Raw genomic sequence first — 22,509 nt, 5'->3', positions numbered from 1 at the left:
GCACTGGTGGGGACCCTCAGCCTGGTCTGCGCCCTCTCGTAATCTGGGACCCCTTGGGGGATGTCAGAGAGCCGGTTTCGGCCTGATCCCACAGGCCAGACCAAGGGACCCCACTGGTGCACGAATTTGTGCACTGGGCCTCTAGTCAATAACCTTAAATGTAAATGGATTAAATGCTCTAATCAAAAGACACAGGGTAGCTAAATGAATACAAAAGCATGACCCAATTATAAGCTGTCTACAAGGGACCCACCTCAGAACAGAAGATTCACACAGGATAAGAGTGAAGGGATGGAAAAATTTTTTTCATGCAAATGGCAAAAAAAAAGAAACCTGGGGTAGCAATACTCATATAAGACAAAATAACCTTCAAAATGAAGGTCATCATGAGATAACAAAGGTCACTACATAATATTAAGGGGATTGACCTAAAAAGAGGATATAACCATGGTAAACATATATGCACCCAATATAGGAGCTCCTAAATATATGAAAAAATTCTAGAGGACTTTAAGGTTGTGATCAACAATAATACAGTCATAGTAGGAGATTTTAACACCCTGCTGACTTCACTGGATAGATCTTCCAGACAAAAAAATAACAAAAAAATAGTGATTCTAAAAGACACACTGAACAGATGGTTTAATTGACATTTATAGAATATTTCACCCCAAAGCTCCAGAATATACATTCTCCTCAAGTAGATCATTCACAAAGATAGACCACATGTCAAGTCACAAAACAAGTCTCTTCAAATTCAAGAAGATTGAAATCACATCAAACATCTTCTCAGATCACAGTGGAATAAAATTAGAAATCAATTATATTAAAAGCACCCCAAAACATTCAAACACATGGAGGCTAAGTAGCATGTTATTAAACAATAAATGGGTTACCAAAGAGATCAAGAAAGAAATAAAAAAACTTCCTGGAAACAAATGAAAATGAACACACACTCAAAATCTCTGAGACACAGCAAAAACAGTCCTGAGAGGGAAGTTCATAGCACTACAGGAATACTTCAAAAAACTAAAACAAAACAAAAAGAAAACAAGAAAAACCAACAATAAACTAACTCTACAACTAAAAGAATTAGAAAGAGAATAACAAGAAAAGCCCAGAGAAAGTAGAAGGAAATAATAGATTAGAGCAGAAATAAACTACATAGACTAAAAAATTAATACAAAAGTCAAGGAAACCAAGAGCTGGTTCTATGAAAGAATAAACAAAATTGATGAACTGTTAGTCAGACTCATCAAAAGACAGAGAACATCCAAATAAATAAAACTAGAAAAGAAAGTGGAGAAGTAACCACTGACACCACAGAAATACAAAGGATTGTAAAAAATACTATGAACAACTATATGGCAAAAAGCTGGATAATGTGGATGAAATGGACAAATTCCTAGAAAAATACAATCTTCCAAAACTGAATCACAAAGAATCAGAAAACCTGAGTAGGCCAATAACAACTGATGAAATAAAAGTAGTAATTAAAAAACTCTCATCCAACAAAATCCCGGGTCCAGATGACTTCACAGGGGAGTTTTATTAAGCATTCAAAGAAGAACACCTATACTCCTCAAACTATTCCAAGAAATCCAAGAGGAAGAAACACGTCCAAGCTTTTTATGAGGCCAGCATGATCCTAATTCCAAAACCAGATAAAGACACTACAAAGAAAGAAAATTACAGGCCAATATCCCTGATGAACATAGATGCTAAAATCCTCAAGAAAATATTAGAAAGTTGGATCCAGCAATATATTAAAAAGATCATACACCATGACCAAATGGGATTTATTCCAGGGAGGCAAGGCTGGTACAATATTCGCAAATCAATAAATGTGATATATCACATAAACAAACTGAAAGATAAAAATTATATGATCATATCAATAGACACAGGAAAAGCAGTCGACAAAATCCAACACCCTCTTTTGGTAAAAACTGTCAGCAAAGCGGGAATAGAAGAAGCATATCTCAACATAATAAAAGCTGTATATGACAAACCTACAGAGAATATCATCCTCAATGGGCAAAAACTAAAATCATTTCCTCTAAGAACAGAAACAAGACAGGGATGTCCATTCTCACCATCCTCATTCAACATAGTATTAGAAATCCTAGCCACAGGGATTAGACAAGAAATAAAAGGCATTCAAATTGGAAAGGAGGAAGTAAAACTCTCATTATTTGCAGATGACATGATATTGTACATAGAAAACCCTAAAGATTCCATCAAAAAACTACTAGATTTATTTTATTTTTTTAAATATATTTTATTGATTTTTTACAAAGAGGAAGGGAGAGAGATAGAGAGTTAGAAACATCAATGAGAGAGAAACATCGATCAGCTGCCTCCTGCACATCTCCTACTGGGGATGGGCCCGCAACCCAGGTACATGCCCTTGACCGGAATTGAACCTGGGACCTTTCAGTCTGCAGGCCGACGCTCTATCCACCGAGCCAAACCGGTTTTGGCAAAAACTACTAGATTTAATAAATGAATTTGGCAATGTAGCAGGATCAAAATCAACACCCAAAAATAGATGGCTTTTTTTTATACATCAGTAATGAATTCTCAGAAAGAGAAACTAAACAAACAATCCCTTTTACCATTGCAACAACAAAAAAATTAAGATACTTAGGAATAAACTTAACCAAGCAGGTGAAAGACCTATACTTGGAAAACTCAGGAGGTTGTAAAAAGAGATAGAAGGTATAAACAAGTGGAAGAATATACTGTGTTTATGGATTGGTAGAATCAACATCATTAAAATGTCCATATTACCCAAGGCAATCTATTGATTCAATGTAATCCCTATTACACAGTTCTAGTACAAAAATTTATATGGAACCAAAAAAGACCCCGAATAGCTGCAGCAATCTTGAGGAAGAAGAATAAAGTTGGAAGGATCACATACCAGATATCAAGTTATATTACAAAGCCACTGTAATCAAAACAGCCTGGTACTGGTACAAGAACGGGCATATAGATCAATGGAACAGGACAGAGACCCCAGAAATCAACCCAAGTCATTGTGCTCTGTTAATATTTGACAAAGGAGACAAGACCAAACAATGGAGTCAAGAGAGTCTCTTCAATAAATGGCGTTGGGGAAATTGGACAGATACATGCAAAAAAATGAAACATGACTACCAACTTACACTATACACAAGAATAAACTCAAAATGGATAAAAGACCTACATGTAAATCGGCAAACCATAAAAATCTTAGAAGAAACCATAGGCAGCAAAATCTCAGACATATCTCATAGCAATATGTTTACGGATACATCTCCTAGGGCAGGGGTGGGAAACCCCTGGCACGTGTGCCAAATATGGCATGCCAGTAACTTTTGCTGGCACGCGAAACCCTCTCTTATAATCATCCATTTACAATTTTTTTCTTAATATCGACTTTTTTATTTTTCAGATAAATTCAGGGTAGGTGCATCTTAGATAAATAAATAATTTTACATAACAAGTTATCTTCAAGACCATAGACATGGATTGACGAGAGAGGGGAAGAGCAATTTCTATGCCTTTGCTTTAACTCTCCCTGCCTTCCTAGATCTGACTAGTGTTTTGGTTTCATCCACATACACTTGTGAATCTTTGTTCTCAGTGATGAATTTTGTTAAGTCTCGTAATAGGAGTAGCCTGACGGATGATAGTAGCTCGTGCATATCTCTGAAGGTCACAAAATATAAACCTGATGTAAAATCTCTGTCATCAGTGATGCAGCAGCAAAAGTCCAACTGATAATATTAAACAGAGTCATAAAGTTTTCTGTTGGACTATCAGTGTACATGTATACATTAAAAATAAATGTATTTTTCATCATCATATACTGTGTTTTTGTCGCTCGAATGAATTTTATTATTTCTTCAAGGTTCTTCACATACGTACACCTTAAGAGATATCAAGTAGGCATAACATGTTCTCAAAAAATTAGGGTTGGCACGCAGAAGAATTTTGAGTCAGAGATTTTGTTGGTTTTGGCACTCACTCACAAAAAGGTTGCCCACCCCTGTCCTAGGGCAAAGGAAACTAAGGAGAAAATAAACAAATGGGACTACATCAAAATAAAAGGCTTCTGCACTGCAAAAGAAACCATCACCAAAACGAAAAGAGAGCCCACTGTATGGGATAATTTATTTGGCAATGATACATCTGATAAAGGGTTAATCCAAAATATATAAGGAACTCATACAACTTAATAGAAGGAAGACAAACAAATCAATTAAAAAATGGGTGAAGGACCTAAGTAGACACGTCTCCAAAGTGGACATATAGATGGCTAAGAGACATATGAAAAAATGCTCAAGTCACTGATCATCAGAGAGATCTGTGAAAATGTGAAAGGAATCTGTGAAAGGACAATGAGGTATCACCTCATACCTGTCAGAATGGCTACCATCAACAAATCAACAAATGTCAAGTGCTGGTGAGGATGTGGAGAAAAAGGACCACTAGTACACTGCTGGTGGGAATGAAGACTGGTACAGCCATTATGAAAAATAATATGGAGTTTCTTTAAAAAATTAAATATGGAACTGCCATTTGACCCAGTAATTACACTTCTAGGAATATATCCCTAAGAATCCCAAAACACCATTCAGAAAGATTGCATCCCTATGTTTGTAGCAGGACAACTTACAATAGCTAAAATCTGGAAACAGCCCAAGTGCCCATCAGTAGATGAGTGGATACAAAAAGCTGTGTTACATTTATACCCTGGAATAGTATGCAGCAGTAAAAAAGGAGAATCTTTTACCCTTTGAGACAGCATGGAGGGACCTGGAGAGTATCATGCTAAGTGAAATAAGTCAGTTAGAGATAGACGAGTATCACATGATCTCACTCATATGTGGAATCTATGATGAAGGGAGTGAATCCAGAGACATGGAAGCATGGAACAGAGTGTGGAATTTCGGAGGGATGGCAGGGGAAGGTTGGTCATTGGGAGGTATTCAACCAAAGACCTTGTATGCATATATGCATAACCCATGGACACAGACAACAGGGTGTGGGCAGTGGGCTGGTGGGGGTCTATGGAAATAAAAAAGTGGGCATATGTAATACTTGCAACAATGAAGATTTAAAAATGAAGGAAGTATAAGAATATCTCATTAAATAAAAAATATCAGTAGAAATTATAAAAAACAACCAAATAGAAATCTGAGTTGAAAAGTATAATAACTGAAATAACAACTTCATCAGTAGAGCTCAGTAACAGATTTGAACTGGCAAAAGAGAGGATCTGTGAAAATGAAGATAGGTAAATAGAGAGAATATCTAGTCTATGGTACAGAAAGGGACAAAAAATGAAAAACAAAACAAAAACAGAGCCTGAGAGACCTGAGGAATATCCCCAAGCGTTGAAATATATGCACAAAGAGAGTACATGAATGAGAACAAGAAAGGCGTAAAAATACATTTGAAGAAATAATTTCCAATGATTTCCCAAATTTGATTAAAAAGATTAATATACACATCTAAGAGGTTCAACAAACTCCAAGTTGAAAAACTTGCTGTAAAGTTGGAATAAGCCTGATCAAAACCTAGACACATCAGAGTCAATTGATGAAAAACCTCCAGAGAGAAGTAACTAATCCCACATATTTTTCCATCAGAAACCATGAGAACAGAAAACAATTGACATATTTGATTTGGTGTTAGAACAAAGGGTTGTCAGTCAAGAATTTTCTATCCAGCAAAACCATTCTTTATAAATAAAAGGGAAATTAAGATATTCTCAGAATATTTTTAAAACAAAAAAATTTTATCACTAGCAGATTTGCTCTATAAGAAATACTAAAGGGGGTTGTTTAGACTGAAATAAAAGGACAAAAGATAACATGAATCTGCAAAAAAATAAAAAGCACCAGTAAAGGTAACTATGTAGGTAAATATAAGACTATATGAAAGCATTTTTGTTTGTAACTCTTTGCTTCTTCTATTTGATTTAAAAGATAACTACATAAAACAATAATTATAAAAACATGTTGATGGTATATTATTTTCCTATTTCTGATATAACATGTTAACATAAGCATAGTGCCTTACTAGTAAAACAAACCAATTTATTATCTTATAGTTCTGAATGTCAGAAGTCAGAAAGAGGTTTTAATAGGTCAAAATAAATGAGCATAAGGACTGTGTTCCCTTCTGGAGGCTCTAAGGAAGAATCTATTTTCTTATCTTTTCTAACTCCTAAAGACTGCTCATTCCTTAGAGTATCATGGCCCCCTTCCTCTCTGTACATTTCTTATGCTGTCACATCTCTTATTCTTTCAAAGACTCTTGTGATTGCATTGAGCCCATGTGAATAACCTAGGATAATCTCCCTAATTTAAGGCCAGCTGACTCACAACCTTAATTCCTTATTCATAGGTTCCAGGGATTAGGATGTGGACATCTTTGGGAGAGTTATTATTCTGCTTACCAATATCTACACTAATAAAAGAGAAACATGGTAATTAGTGTACGACCGCTACCCTTTTCATTGGCTAATCAGTGAGTATATGCAAATTAACTGTCAGCCAAGATGGCGGCCGGCAGCCAGGCAGCTGGAAGTGAACATGAGGCTTGCTTTCTCCAGTGACTGCGGACTCCAACGTTCCCCGCCTCTCAACTGCAACTCTAAGCAACTATGTACTATGTTGCAAATAAGAAGCTAAACAACCCCCAGAAACCGGCTTTCATTCAGCCAGGCTTTAGCAACATTGTATCCATGTTTTCAGCAGCAAGGCCTCAGAGCTAAAGCTGGCCCAGAATAAAAAAAAGAAAAGAAAAAAAGGAGTGGTTGGAAGCTTCAGTCACTCGCTTCCAGAAAACAGCCCTCAGCCCCTCACCCAGCCTGGCCAGGCACCCCAGTGGGGACCCCCACCCTGATCCAGGACACCCTTCAGGGCAAACCAGCTGGCCCCCACCCGTGCACCAGGCCTCTATCCTATATAGTAAAAGGGTAATATGCCTCCCAGCACCGGGATCAGCGTGCCAGGGGGCAGCGCCCAAACCCTCTGATCGCCCTGCGGCTCTGTGTGTGACAGGGGGCGGGGCCACAACCTCCCTATCTGCCCTGCTCTGTGCCTGATAGGGGGGAGTTTCCCAATCCCCTGATTGCCCTGTGGCTCTGTGTTTGACAGGGTGCAGCGCACCAACCCCCTGATCGGCCCTGCTCTGTGTGTAACAGGGTGCGGCGCCCCAACCCGCCCCTCCCCCCCCACGGGCCCTGCTCTGTGTGTGACAGGGTAGAGCCATGAACTCTCCATCGGCCCTGCCCCAGGTGTGACAGTGGTGGCGCCCCAACCCCCTGATTGGCCCTGCTCTGTGGATGATAGAGGGTGGCTCCTCAACCCCCCTCCATGGGCCTTGCTCTGTGTGTGACAGGGTAGAGCCACAACCTCCCCATTGGCCCTGCCCTGAGTGTGACAGGGTGCAGTGCCCCAACCCCCTGATCCGCCCTGCTCTGTGTGTGACAGGGGGGAGCTCCCCAACCCCCTGATCGGCCCTGCTCTGTGCGTGACAGGGGGGAGCTCCCCAACCCCCTGATCGGCCCTGCTCTGTGTGTGACAGGGTATGGAGCCACAACCCCCCTAATGGGCCCTGCTCTGTGAGTGACAGGGGGCAGCACCCCAACCCCCTGATCCGCCCTGCTCTGTGCATGACAGGGGGTGGCACCCCAACTCCCCAATCGGCCCTGCTCTGAGCCTGACCAGGGGCTGCACTTAGGGATTGGGCCTGCCCTCTGCCACTGGGAAGCAGGCCTAAGCCAGCAGGTCGTTATCTCCTGAGGGGTCCCAGACTGCGAGAGGGCACAGGCCGGGCTGGGGGACCCCCCTCCCCACACCCCTGAGTGGACAAATTTTTGTGCACCGGGCCTCTAGTCTACTTATAATGTATTAAGGTATAATTTGTATGATGATAATAGTACAAAGAAAAAAAGGAGGGACCAGGCTATATTAGGGCATAGTTTTTTAATGAGATTAAAGTTAAATTAGTGTTAATCCAAACTAAATTATTTTAAGCTAAACTATAACTGAAATTCTCAGAGCAACCACTGGAAAAAGAACTAAAAACTGTAGTAAAGAAACAATCATAAAACTAAATGGGACTCTAGAATATGGCTATTTAACATAAATTATAGTAATATAAGAATGAAGTATAAAACAAAAATAACAAATGTAGAAAACAAATACCATAATGTCAGACATAAATCCTACTTTATTGATAATTACATTAAGTATAAACATATTAAATAGTCAAACAGATAGCAGATATAGGCAGGATGTATTAAAAAACATGAACTGAGTATATGCTGTCTACAATAGACAAAATAAATTTAAGGACACAGAAAGATTAAAAGAATGGAAAAAGATTAAGCAAAAGTGAGTTTCAATAGTTATACTTTTATCAGACAAAATAAACTAAGACAAAATTGTAATAGAGACAAAGAAGGACCTCCTATCCTATCCTATATAATAGAGGTAACATGCAAATTGACCCTCACACCCTCACAAGGTGGCTGCCTATGACCATACTGGCAGGGGGGTTAATGAGGGATGACCAAATGATTGAACAAGCAGGCTACATGGTGCAACCAGGCTGGCGGGGGGAGGGCAGTTGGGGGCGACCAGACTGGCAGAGGAGGCAATAAGAGGTGACCAGGCCGGCGGGGGGTAGCGGGGACACTTAGGATCGAGCAGGCCAGCAGGGAGGGGGCAGTTGGGGGTGACCTGGCCAGCAGTGGGGGGCTGTTAGGGGTGACCAGGCCACCAGGGGGGAGAGTTAGGGACAATCAGGCCAGCACACAGAGGCAGTAAGGGGCGATCAGGCCAGTAGGGAGGAGGGGGCAGTTAGGGGTGACCAGGCAGGCAGGCAGGCAGGCAGATGAGTAATTAGGAGCCAGTGGTCCAGGATTGTGAGAGGGATGTCTGACTGCCGGTTTAGGCCCAATCCCTGGGATTGGGCCTAAACCGGCAGTCAGGCATCCCCCGAGGGGTCCCAGATTGGAGAGGGTGCAGGCTGGGCTGAGGGGAACCCCCCCCCCGCCCCAGCACAAATTTTGTGCACCGGGCCTCTAGTTTTATAATAAGGGGGTCAATTTCAGGAAACTATAAGTCCTAAGTATATAAGAACCTAATTCCAGAGCCCCAAAATAGATGAAGCAAACACTAACAGAAATGAAGAGAAAAACAGACAATTCAACAATTCAATGATCTACTTTCAATAATGTATAGATCAACTAGTCAGAAGATCAACAAAGAGATGGAAAACAACATACTCTTAAATAACTAATGGGTCTAAGAAGAAATTGCAAGAGAATTTGGAAAATACTTTTGAGTTGGATGAAAGGAAAACTGAACATACCAAAACATATGGAATACAATTAAAACAGATCTTAAAGGGAAATTAACAGCTTAAAATTTCTATATTAAAAAACACACACACACAAGATCTCAAATCAATAAACTAATTATTCACCTTAAGGAACTAGATAAATGAGAGCAAACTAAATCCAGATACTAGAAGAAAGGAAATAATAAAGATTAGAGGGAAAATGAACAAAATAAAGAAAAATAGAGAAAATCAATGTAATTGTAAGTTGATTCTTTGAATAGATCATCAAAACTGACAAACCTTTAGCTAGCTTGACCAAGAAAAAAGAGAGAAGACTCATATTAATATCAGGAATAGAAGAGGAGATATCACTACCAACCTTACAGAAATAAAAAGGATTATAAGTTGATTAGTGGTTGCATAGGTCTGTGTGTGGACAGTGACTACTAACAGGTATAGGGTTTAATTTGGGGTGATGAAAATGTTCTACAGTTAGATTATTGTGCCAATTGCAAAACTCTGTGAATATACTGAAAATTGATGAATGTACTTTAAACAAGTGAATTTTACAGTATCCCAATAGCATTATATCCCAATAGAACTGTTTTTAAAAAGCCAGGATGGACCACCTGGTGTGGCTCAATGGTTGAACATGAACCCATGAACCAGGAGGTCACAGTTCAATTCCCAGTCAGGGCACATGACTGGCTTGCAGGCTCAATCCCCAGTGGAGGGTGAGCAGGAGGCAGCTGATTAATGATTCTCTCTTATCTCCCCTCTCCCTTCCTCTGTCTAAAATCAATAAAAACATAATAAAAATTTAAAAAGTCAGGCTAGTCCTGGCTGATGTGGCTCAGTTGGTTCGTGTGTCATCCCGGACACTGAAAGGTTGTAGGCTCAGTTCCTGGTCAGGGTGTGTAGGGGAGGCAAAGTTTCTCTCTCACATTGATGTTTCTGTCTCTCTCCCTCTCCCTTTCCTTTCTCTCTAAAATTAATTTTTAAAAAAATCCTCAGGTGATGATTAAAAAACATAATAAAATAAAATAAGTCAGGATAAAACTGGACCCAAAGTATAGGGAAAATGATTGTCTCCTGGGAAGGAGGAAGGCACTTCCTTCATGAAATCAGAGGGAAATATGAGGAAGCTTAGCAAGAGAGTATTAAGTGAAGTAAAAATTAGAGGCCTGATTTTGATACATCCTTACTTTGTGTTCCAGATCTCAAGCCTTTTCAGGGAGCTTTCCTCCCAACATCACAGAAGTGCTGCCTTCTCATAGTCCCACCTGCCTTGGCCTTCTCCATACGAGTCAACATCACTCACCTGGGCACCATTCTTTTGCCTCCTTCCTTTTAACAATCCACGGCTCTTTCCCCTGTTCCAATAAGGAGATCACATCTGGCTTAGAATCACAAAGTCCTGCTCAAGTTAAAAAAAAAACAAAGGTTGTTGTGGGTGTTCCAGAATTAAAATCAATCCATGATTATCAAGAAAGAAGAGTAAGTAGTTTAAGGGTGAAGGTCAGAGAAATTAAAAAGATAAAGTAAAATGGAGCAGCCAAGTTTTAACTTCACAAGAAACAACTATTCTTTGGTAAGCAAGAATCATTAATTCAGCCAGGCACTTGAAAAAGTACTCACAAGAAATTGATAACAAAGAACATAAAAATTCCAGGTCAATTCTGAATTTTGAGAGGCAGATAAACTTACCCAGTGAGATCAGGTTGTTATAATTTTCCAACATTATATCTTGGTACAAATCCTTTTGGGTAGAGTGCAAGCATTCCCACTCCTTTTGAGAGAAGAAAATGGCCACATCTTCGAACTTCAAGCCCTGAAACCAGAGATAAATATACTATTTGGGAAATTAATGGACAAAATCTTTATAATAGAATAAAAGAAAATGGAGAAAGCAATTCAGTAAGGAAATTGCTTGGGAAAATAGGCTATGCTTGACCCTTCAGCATGAATGGGTCAGTGTGGAAACAAGAGTGATCAGAGCACACATTATTCTTGGTGCATATATCATTCTTAAACATGCCTGCAACTATAAATGTTACCTCTTGGCATTATCCTCTTCCATTAGCCACTCAGGTCTGGGAATAAACAAAGGCCAGATAATTGGTGTTTCCCAACTAAGTAAAACTGTACACTGAAGTACACAGCACAATCTATCTTCAGCACATAAGACTTGTGAACATATCCTTCCCATTCTCCCAATAAATTTTTTAAAAGTTGGAATCATTCAAAAATGTCTTATGAAACTTCTATTTCTGAAATTGAATTTAAATATAACTTAGTGACTTAATCATATCTTCAAAACTCAAGCTCATTAATATGCCAGAAAATTAAATCCTAATCACTTTTCCATGTCATCAAAATTGATGCTACCAAAGGCTGCTGTCCTGCATCCCTCTGTTCTCCAACAAATGTTTAGGTATTCATTTTGCAGGGTCTGGCTTATATAGGGCTGGATTCTTCATGCAGGTGCAGTTTGTGGAGCCATACTCTTCATTAGTGTGCTTTCTCTTGATGCATCAAGCATCCTCCCTGGCTCTTTTCCCTCCATCTTGTTTTCAGTAAACCACTTCTTTTGAACCTGTTTCGCCTCCTCTCTTGACTTCTGTTGAATAGAGGCAAGAACCCCTTCAATCATGACAAAAGCATGAAACAGGGCTCAACCTCATTTAGTACCAAAAATATGCAAATTTAAAATCAGAATAATATATCAATTCATACCCACCAACTGGCTGAAAATGTAAAAGTCTGACAATACTAAGTGTTAATAAGGATATGAAGTAACAGGATTTGTAAATGGGTATAAATAAACATTGGAAAGCAACCGGGCAGTGTCAGGAAGGTTGAAGATGCATATACCCTATGACCCAACAACTCTATTTCTAGTAATATACCTAGAGAAAATCCTTACATATGATACCAAGAAACAAGTCCAAGAATGTCCACATGAATATGAAAGAAAAAAGTATATTCATACAATAAATGGCTATATAGTAGGATAAATTCACAACGTGAATGCATTTCCTCAACGTATACTGAGAGACAAGTAATAAAGTTGCAGAAGATTTCAAACAGTATGATTTTATTTACATCAAATTTTAAACAAAATAAACACATATAGTTAAGACTGTAAACAAAATCAAGGGAATGAAAACATGAAACTCAGAAGTTACCTCTGAAGGGTGGAGAAAGGCACTGGATTTTTTTTTATTTGTGTTTTGAACAATAATTAACATTCTACTTCTTAAAATGGGTGCTCAGTCATTCATCATACCTTATACATTTTCTACTATTCAATCTATACTAATAAAAGGGTAATATACTAATTAGAACAGATATCTTCCGGATGTCCTTTCGGACAAAGCCACAGTGGCAGGGGCCGAGGCAGAGGCAGTTAGGGGCGATCAGGCTGGCAGGGGAGGGCAGTTAGGGCGCAATTAGGCCAGCAGGGGAGAGCAGTTAGGGGGTAATCAGGCCAGCAGGGGAGCAGTTCAGAGGCAATCAGGCCAGCAGGAGAGCAATCAGGTTTGCAGGGGAGCAGTTAGGGGCATCTGGCCAGCAGGCAGAAGTGGTTAGGGGTGATCAGGCAGGCAGGCGAGCAGTTAAGAGCCAGTGGTCCTGGATTGCGACAGGGATGTCCCGGATTGGAGAGGGTGTAGGCTGGGCTGAGGGACCCGACCCCCCTCCCCCGTGCATGAATTTTGTGCACCGGATCTCTAGTCCTATATAATAAAAACCCAATATGCTAAGTGTCCAGTCCAGTCGGCTCTTCAACCAATCAAAGCATAATATGCTAATGATATGCTAAGGCCTCTCAACTGCCCTCTATGATGTGCACTGACCACCAGGGAGCAGACACTCCGACCAGTAGGTTAGCTTGCTCCTGGGGTCCAGCCGATCGGGACTCAGCGATACAGGCCAGACACGCACTGGAGCCCTCCTGCGGTACCTCCCCAGCTGGCCAACCTCCTGTGTCCCTCCTTGGCCCGGATCGTGCACCGGTGGGGTCCCTCGGCCTGGCCTGTGCCCTCTCACAATCCCGGACCCCTCAGGGGATGTCAAAGAGCTGGTTTCGGCCAGATGATGGAACAACCAATTGCTATGATGTGCACTGATAACCAGGGGGCAGATGCTCGATGTAGAAGCTGCCCACTGGTGGTCAGTGCGCTCCCACAGGGGGAGCACTGCTCAGCCAGAAGCCAGACTGATGGCTGGCGAGCCTCTCCCACCTCCACGGCAGTGCTAAGGATGTCCAACTGCTATCAGTCAGACATCTCCCGAGGGCTCCTGGACTGCGAGAGGGCACAGGCTGGGCTGAGGGACCCCTCAAGTGCATGAATTTTGTGCACTGGGCCTCTAGTATTTAATAAAAGCAGTTTTAAAAAACAGTTACAATACAGTGTGATAAGAACTACGACAGATGCAGAATAAGGGAATGTGATCAGAGTCACCGAGGATAATTAGGAGACTCAAGCAGGCTTCATAGAACCCAGAGATAATGGTGGTATGGTATAAGCACCTCTCTTGTATTTCTTGTGCAACAAAGACAAGAGATAGCACTGTGTATTCTGGAAACTACTAGAGGCAAATGAGAGGGAGCAGAGAGAGATGAGGCTGAAAAGAAGGATCACATCCTTAGATGGTTAGATTTACTTTCACAGGTGAAGGGTTTTAAGCAGGTTAAATTAGCTCCTATTACAAAGAGAAGAATCTTGCTATGGGAAATGAGTGACTTAATTAGTTTAAGGGTATGTAAAAGTTTCATGTAGCATGCAGATGATTAATTGGGGTCCAGAAAAGGAATAGGATCCCAATAAACAAAAATACTTTCAACAGCATTCCAAAGTACAGTAAACAGAGTAAGCTGAAGGTAGAGAGGGAGACTAATTGCATCCTGTGTGTCTGAGAAGCAGGAAATTAACTGGTGTAACTGGTGAGAGATTCTGGGAAAGGAATCTGTCTAGAAGTGATGCTGGAGAAATCCAAAGGGGCCAGGATAGATATGTCTTAGATGACAGGTCATCCCTGACAGGAATAAAAACACTCTCATTCGCCACTTTACTCCAATACTAGGATTGGTGCTCTAGTAAACATTTACTGTGCTTTTTAGTATACATCTATATATATATAAAAGCCTAAGCAACCATTACAATTGAATGAACAGAACAACCAGTCAACCAGTCGCTATGATGTGCACTGACCACCAGGGGGCAGACGCTTAATGCAGGAGCTGCCCCCTGTTGGTTAGTGCACTTCCACAGCCAACCTCCCGTGGCCAGCCGGTGGGGTTGGCGTCCAGCGTCCATTCCTTCTGTGCCTGGCCCAGTGACTGTAGCCTTCTCTCCCAACCCTGCTGGGGCCTTTGGCCCTGGGCTGGGATGGGGAACCAGAGGTGTGTGGCAGTGGACACAGCCTCTTTCCCGGGGGGGGGGCGGGGGGGCAAGGGCCAGCTCCCTCCTCAGGGCCAACAGCCAACCTCCTGTGCCCCATCCCTCACCCCAGCCAGCCGTCTGCTGCAGTGAGGGAAGGAGGGAGGGGCTAGGTGGGGAACTGCGCAGTGGTGGGTGCTGGCGTCAGCTTCGGTTTCCAGCGTCTTTTCCTTCTGTGCCTGGTGACTGTCATTTCCTCTTCTGCCCCGCCAGGGCCTTCAGGGCCCGGGCTGGGACAGGTAACCGGAAATGGGTGACAGCAGATGCAGCCCCTTTCCCAGGGGGGCCAAAGGCTGGCTCCCTCTTTAGAGCTGGCGGCCAACCTCCTGCTCCCTGTCCTTCCCCACTGGCCAGCAGGCCCCAATCGGCCTGGCCCTGATAGGCCCTAATCACCGGCCAGGCCTATGGACCCCACCCGTGCACGAATTCGTGCACTGGGCCTCTAGTCTATACATATAAGAACCTAAGCGACTGAACAACTGGTCGCTATGATGTGCACTGACCACAAGGGGGCAGACACTCAACACAGGAGCTGCCCCCTGGTGGTCAGTGCACTACCAAAGCCAATCTCCTGCGGTCTCTCCCCCAGTTGCCAGACCCAATCACCAGCCAGGCTGAGGGTCCCCACCTGTGCACAAATTCATGCACTGGGCCTCTAATCCTATCTAATAATAGAGAAACATGGTAATTAGCTGTAACTTTGCTACCCTTCCCACTGGCTAGTCAGCGAGATATGCAAATTAACTGCCAAGCCAAGATGGCTGCCGGCAGCCAGGCAACTGAAGTGAACATGAGGCTTGCTTGCTCCAGTGATGGAGGAAGCCAACGTTCCACGCCTGCCGCAGCCCAGCTCTGAGCTTGCTCTCTAAGAAACAATGTTGCAAATATAGAAGCTAAACAAAACCCAGAAACCTGCTTTCAGCCAGCTGGAATCTCAGAGCTGGAGTCGCAACAAAGTTTTAAATACAGAAGGTAAACAAAGTCCAGAAACCTGCTTTCAGCAGCCGAAGTCTCAGAGCTGGAGCCGAGCCTTAGAGCTAAAGCCAGCTCTCAGCTCCAGTGACAGCCATAGAAGGTAAATAAATCCCGGAATAAAAAAAAAAGAACAAAAGGAGAGGTTGGGAGCTTCAGTCACCTGCCAGCCTGAAAATGGCCCTCAGCCCCTCACCCAGACTGGCCAGGCACCCCAGTGGGGACCCCCACCCTGAAGGGGGTGTGACCAGCTGCAAACAGCCATCATCCCCTCATCCAGGCTGGCCGGGCACCCCAGTGGGGACCCCCACCCTGAAGGGGGTGTGACTAGCTGCAAACAGCCATCATCCCCTCATCCAGGCTGGCCAGGTACCCAAGCGAGACCCCCACCCTGATCCAGGACACCCTTCAGGGCAAACCAGTGGCCCCCACCCGTGCACCATGCCTCTATCCTATATAGTAAAAGGGTAATATGCCTCCCAGCACCAGGATCAGCAGAGCCGCGAGGCCTCCCAAACCCGGGATCAGCGGAGCTGCGAGGCCTCACGCCCCAGGATCAGCAGAGCCGCGAGGCCTCCCAGCACTGGGATCAGCGGAGCCGTGAAGCCTCCTGACACTGGGATCAGCGGAGCCTCTCAGCACCAGAATCAGCGGAGCAGCAAGGCCTCCCACCACTGGGATCAGCGGAGCAGCGAGGCCTCCTAGCACAGGGATCAGCTGAGCAGTGAGGCCTCACTGCCCCGATGTCAAGCGGAGCCGCGAGGCCTCCCAGCACTGGGATCAGCAGAGCCACGAGGCCTCCTGGCCCCTTGAGCAGCATGACAGGGGGCAGCGCCCAAATCCCCTGATTGCCCTGCAGCTCTGTGTGTGACAGGGGGCGGGGCCACAACCTCCCTATCCACCCTGCTCTGTTCGTGACAGGGGAAGGTTCCCCAACCCCCTGATCGGCCCTGCTCTGTGTGTGATGGGGTGGAGCCGCAACCTCTCCATCAGCCCTGCCCTGAGTGTGACGGGGGGAGTACCCCAACCCCCTGATCGGCCCTGCTCTGTGGGTGAAAGGGGGCAGCGCCCCAACCCCCTGATCTGCCCTGATCTGTGTGTGACATGGGGCGGTGCCCCAACTCCCCTATCGGCCCTACTCTGTGCGTGATGGGGGGAGCTCCCCAACCCCCTGATCGGCCCTGCTCTGTGCGTGACAGGGTATGGAGCCCCAACCCTCTTGATGGGCCGTGCTCTGTGCGTGACAGGGGGCAGCGCCCCAACCCCCTGATTGGCCCTGCTCTGTGCATGACATGGGGCGGCGCCCCAACCCCCATCAGCCCTACCCTGAGTGTGACTGGGGGTGGCATCGCAACCTCCTGATCCGCCCTGCTCTGTGCATGACAGGGGGCGGCACCCCAACTCCCCAATCAGCCCTGCTCTGAGCCCGACCAGGGGCTGCACCTAGGGATTGGGCCTGCCCTCTGCCACCTGGGAGCGGGCCTAAGCCAGCAGGTCGTTATCTCCTGAAGGGTCCCAGACTGTGAGAGGGCACAAGTGGGGCTGAGGGACACCCCCCCCCCCCCCCCCGTCCCTGCCAGTGCACAAATTTTTGTGCACCGGGCCTCTAGTATATAATAAATACAAATAAATATGCAAAGCAATCCTATATAATAAAAACCTAGGTGGCATCACGCCCTTGTGTGACACCCTTGCGTGATGCTCTTGCGTGATGCTCTTGCGTGATGTTGTCACAAGTTGGCTGCCACAAGATGGCTGCATGCACAGCAGAGGTGGGGCCTGGTGGTCACTCCGCGCAGAGAGGTCTGGGGGTCCCTTGGCTCTGTGTGGCCTGGAGGAGGCTGGTCCCAGTGTCTCTGCCGCCTCATGCAGAGGAGGTGGGTCCTGGTGGAGGAGGTTGGTTGCAGCAGGGGAGGGCAGTTGTGGGCGATCAGGCTGGCAGGGAAGGGCAGTTGTGGGTGATGTGGCCAGGAGGGGAGGGCAGTTGGGGACCATCAAGCTCCAGCAGGGGAGGGAAGTTAGGAACCATCAGGCTCTAGCAGGGGAGGGATGTTGGGGGCAATCAGGCCCTGGCAAGGGAGGGCAGTTGTGGGTGATCAGGCCAGCAGGGGAGGGCAGCTGGGGGCAAACAGGCCGACAGGGAGAGCAGTTGGGGGTGATCAGGCCAGCAGGGGAGTAGTTAGGCATCAATCAGGCATAGGAGTGGTTAGGGAGTGATCAGGCTGGCAGGCAGAAATGGTTAGGGGCTATCAGGCAGGCAAGCGGTTAGGAGCCAATGGTTCCGGATTGTGAGAGGGATGTCCGACTGCCGATTTAGGCTCAATCCCACAGGGATCGGGCCTAAACCAGCAGTCGGACATCTCCTGAGGGGTCCCAGATTGGAGAGGGTGCAGGCCGAGTTGAGGCACACCTCCCCCTGCCATGCACAAATTTTGTGCACCAGGCCTCTAGTATATAATGAATGTGAAATAGTTGGCACATTATCCTGAAAGTTATAGGGATTCACTGAATAAAAGAAGTCATGTGACTAGACCAGCCGTGGGCAAACTACGGCCTGTGGGCCAGATCCGGCCTGTTTGAAATGAATAAAACTAAAAAAAAAAAAAGACCATACCCTTTCATGTAATGATGTTTACTTTGAATTTATATTAGTTCACACAAACACTCCATCCATGCTTTTGTTCCGGCCCTCCGGTCCAGTTTAAGAACCCATTGTGGCCCTCGAGTCAAAAAGTTTGCCCACCCCTGGACTAGACTATTTTATTGGTGAGAAGTAAAAGCAAAGCCAGTATAAGGTCAATGCACTATCCACTTCCACAAAGGTCTGATCTGGCACACAGACAATGGAGAAAGGTTATAGGGCACAAAGGAGATAGAGTGATGACATTTGGTACCTATTGAATGTTGGGAAGATCTGGAGGTTGGAGGTAGGAGTTAGGGAATCTCCAGGTTGCCAATTTAAGTGCACATTGAGGTGAATGTCCATTACCATCATATTCCCCAAACCTTGTAGCATACCATTATGCAGAGGAAGTTATGGGGAAGCTCATGTCACATAACTAATAAGTAGTAGAAATGGGGTAAGACTCTACCCTTTTATAACAGTACTAGAGGCCTGCTGTTTTTATAACAGAAATTCATGCACGGGTACGGTCCCTAGGCCTGGCCTGTGATCAGGGCCATCTTCCCCAACTGCTCACAGCCGGCCCTGCCCCCCACAGCCACCTACCCCTGGTTTCCCATTCACCATCGGGTGATCAGAGCCTGCTGGCTAGGGGAAGGGACTGAGAGGTTGGCCATTCCCGCTCGCTAGCTGGCCCCACCCCCGCCGTGGGTCACCCTCTGTGTATGGGGCAACTGGCGGGGAAGGGGCCTTGGCCTGGCACCACCCACATCCCCCACCACCCACCCCCAGTTTCCCGTTCACCATCAGGCGATCAGAGCCTGATGGATCAAGAGGTGGTAAGTGCACCTCATAGTGATTGGTTGAGCAGTTGTTCTGGTAGTTCCACCAATAGGGTCAATTTGCATATTACCCTTTTATTATATAGGATAGAGGCCCAATGCACGGGTGGTGGCCAGCTGGCCTGCCCTGATGGCGGTCCCAGATTGGGGTGGGGGGGTCCCCACTTGGGGGCAGGGCTGGCTGGGACGAGGGACTGCAGGTGGTTTGCAGGCCGGCCATGCCCTCAATCAGGATGGGGTGGTCCCTGCTGAGGGGCGGGGCCAGCCAGGGCTAGGGGCCGTGGTTGTTCTGGTCTCTGGTAGTTCTGCAGTTTCAGTTGCTGGGCTTTTATTATATAGGACTAGTGGCCTGGTGCATGAAATTCATGCATGGGTGGGGGGGGTGCTCCTCAGCCTGGCCTGCACCCTCTCCAATCTGGGACCCCTCGAAGGATGTCCTACCGCCAGTTTACAGGGATCAGGCCTAAACCGGCAGTCGGACATCCCTCTTGCAATCCGGGACTGCTGGCTCCTAACCACTCACCTACCTGCCTGCCTGATTGCCCCTAACCACTCTGCCTGTCAGCCTGCTCGCCCCCAACTGCCTCCCCTGCCAGCCTGCTCACCCCAACTGACCCCGTGCTGGCCTACTCGCCCCCACCTTCATTCCCTACTGGCCTGCTCGCCCCCAACTGCCTCCTGCTGGCCTGCTCACTCAAAACTGCCCCCTGATGTCCTGATCACCTCCAACTGACCCCCACTGATGGCCTGTTTGCCCCCAACTGGCCACCCTGATGGTCTGCTTATCCCCAACAGCCCCGCCCCCCACCAGCCTGATCACCCACAACTGCCTTCCCCTCTTGGCCTCTAATTGCCTCTACCTCAGCCCCGCCACCATGGATTTGTCCAGAACATCTGGAAGGTCTCCCAGTCTAATTAGCATATTCCCTTTTATTAGTATAGATAAAGGCCTGGTGCATAGGTGGGGGCTGGCTGGTTGGCCCTGAAGGGTGTCCTAGATCAGGATGGGGGTTTCCTTGGGGTGTGGGGCGGCCTGGGCAAGGGGCCTGTAGTGGTTTGCAGGCCAGCCACGCCCCCATGGGGTGATGAGACAGGGGAGTCCGCGGGGGTGAGGCCGAACGGAGTCCTAACGAAGCATGCCCGACTCCGGGGACGGTTCAGTGACGCAAATCCAACTTTATTGTGTGAGTGCAGCAGTATATATAACATTCCAGACCAATCAGAAGTTTACAACATCCATAGGGCAACCAATAGTAGGAAAGACCAGGGTACTATGTGGGGGCTCCAGGGGGTCTTCTCAGGCGGGCGATGCCACTTCCTGGTGTGCCGAGGAAGCCTGTATAGGCGGAGTGTGCTCACGCCATTGCATCTGCCGCAGCACTGAGATAAATCTCCTGAGCTCTTCCCACATCTCCCCCTTCTTTTCTTATTGAATCTGGGTTTTTAATTCTTTATTCTGTCCCTGCGGGTTGTATGGTATGCCAGTAACATGCTTGATGTTATGTTTCTTGAGGAATTGCTGAAATTGCTGACTGGTGTAGCAGGGGCCGTTGTCAGTCTTTATTTCCCACGGGAAACCTAACATAAGGAACGCATTCCTCAGTGCAGTGATAGCATGTGAGGAGCGTTCACCGGCTGCAGCGTGAGCATACACTGCTCCTGAGTGGGTATCTATAATGACATGGACATATTTTAGTCTCCCAAAAGAGGGAATATGAGTAACATCCACCTGCCACAGCGCATTGGGTCGCAGCCCACGGGGGTTAGTTCCCTGTGGTTGTAGTGGGCCTAAGGGTAGTAATGGCCCGCAGCTGCGGCATGCTCTTACAAGGTGTTTACAGGCCGCAAGCGTGAGTTTGGGGAATAATTGGTGTAGGCTGGCGGCCGACATGTGGAATTTAGTGTGTAAGAGTCTGGCTTCCTCTACTGGGGTTAGGGTTAGTACTAGTCTATCCACCTGTTGATTTCCTTCTGCTAGAGGACCAGGCAAACCAGTATGGGCTCGAATATGCTGGATATACCAAGGATGTCGTCTATTTTCTAATACATTTTTTACTTGTTCCAATGCCTTATCTATTGGTGTTTCTCGGGCTCTAAAGGTGGAATAGCCTAGTGCCTTAACCGTCTGAACAGCATAAGCACTATCTGAAAATAAGTTGACAGGCATGTCTTGACAATAGGTTAGGGCATATGCAATGGCTAACAGTTCTCCCACTTGTACTGATCCTGTATAAGTGTATTTTAAGTAACAAGGTTTCCAGTGTGGCTGATGACTTTTTATTACTGCCCCGCAATAATTTTTGCTAGCGTCAGTAAAAACTAAGGGTGCATGGGGAATAGGCCTAGAACTAGGTCTGCTAAGGCCGTAGGTTTCCAACGGGATTTTCTGTAAAGCATGTAAGATTTTGTCCTGAGGTAAGTGATTGTCAACCTGCCCTGGAAAATGTAATAGCAATAGCTGCGTATCAATATCATCAGCTAATAGCTGCTCTAACTGCTCGAGGGTGTATGGCAGAACAAGGGTGTCTGGTTCTCTGCCATACAAAGTAATACAAGCTTTTCGCAGTTTCCTTCCTATAAGGGAGTAGGCAGTGGTGGGGGGTGTTATTTTTGGCAGTTGGCTGTATGCCAGGTGCACCCAGTAGAGGGGGCCATTTTGGAATAACACCCCTGTAGGGGTGCCTATGGTGGCCAGGACTATCGCTTGTATAGGCAATAGAGGGTCAAGTCTTTCTAAGTTTTGCTCTCGGAGGGCTGTGTTAACTGCTTTCAGTGCCTCTTTTGCTTGTAAGGTGAGCTTCCTTATACTCAGGGGATTTGAATCTCCTTCTAAAAGACTGAAAAGGGGGTTTAACGTTCGAGTGGTTATTGATAAGCTAGATCTGACCCAATTAATTTGTCCACAGATTTCCTGGAGCTCGTGGAGGGTTAATTGTTTGGGTATTTCTAGTTGAGGGGCTATTGGCCTAATATGTTCTTCAATTTTATATCCTAAAAAGGAATATGGTGGGACAGTCTGTATTTTCTCTGGTGCTATGGTCAGGTTAAGAGCCTGAAGGTTCTTTATCAAAGTTTCCTGACAGGCTTCAAGCCATACCGGATCCCGGTGGGCTATCAAGATATCATCCATGTAATGGGTGATAAAACATTGGTCTGCTAGGGGTCTAGTGGCTACCCCCACAAAGGCCTGACAGATTGCTGGGCTATTTTTCATTCCCTGTGGGAGGACCTTCCACTGATATCTTTCTGCTGGTAATTGGTGGTTGGTGGATGGTAC

The 22,509-nt window shown here is 45.7% G+C and overlaps 1 protein-coding gene across 1 annotated transcript in view; it reads right to left on the bottom strand.

The window, feature by feature from the left end:
- LOC138997042 (zinc finger protein 568-like) overlaps positions 1–22,509 on the bottom strand; it is a 36,142-nt gene that overhangs the window by 6,839 nt on the left and 6,794 nt on the right. Inside the window, exons 3-4 of the mRNA XM_070398433.1 lie at positions 11,059–11,182; positions 10,673–10,768 (exon numbers count right to left, since the gene is read on the bottom strand). Of these exons, the coding sequence (XP_070254534.1) occupies positions 10,673–10,768; positions 11,059–11,182 (220 nt within the window). The remainder of the gene's footprint in view (positions 1–10,672; positions 10,769–11,058; positions 11,183–22,509) is intronic.

This window comes from Myotis yumanensis, unplaced genomic scaffold, assembly GCF_028538775.1.
Source record: "Myotis yumanensis isolate MYYU_CA2020_CCGP unplaced genomic scaffold, mMyoYum1.0.hap1 SCAF_18, whole genome shotgun sequence".
NCBI lineage: Eukaryota > Metazoa > Chordata > Mammalia > Chiroptera > Vespertilionidae > Myotis > Myotis yumanensis.
The sequence above is the reverse complement of the archived record's forward strand: the minus strand, read 5'-3'. Positions and strand labels throughout refer to the sequence as shown.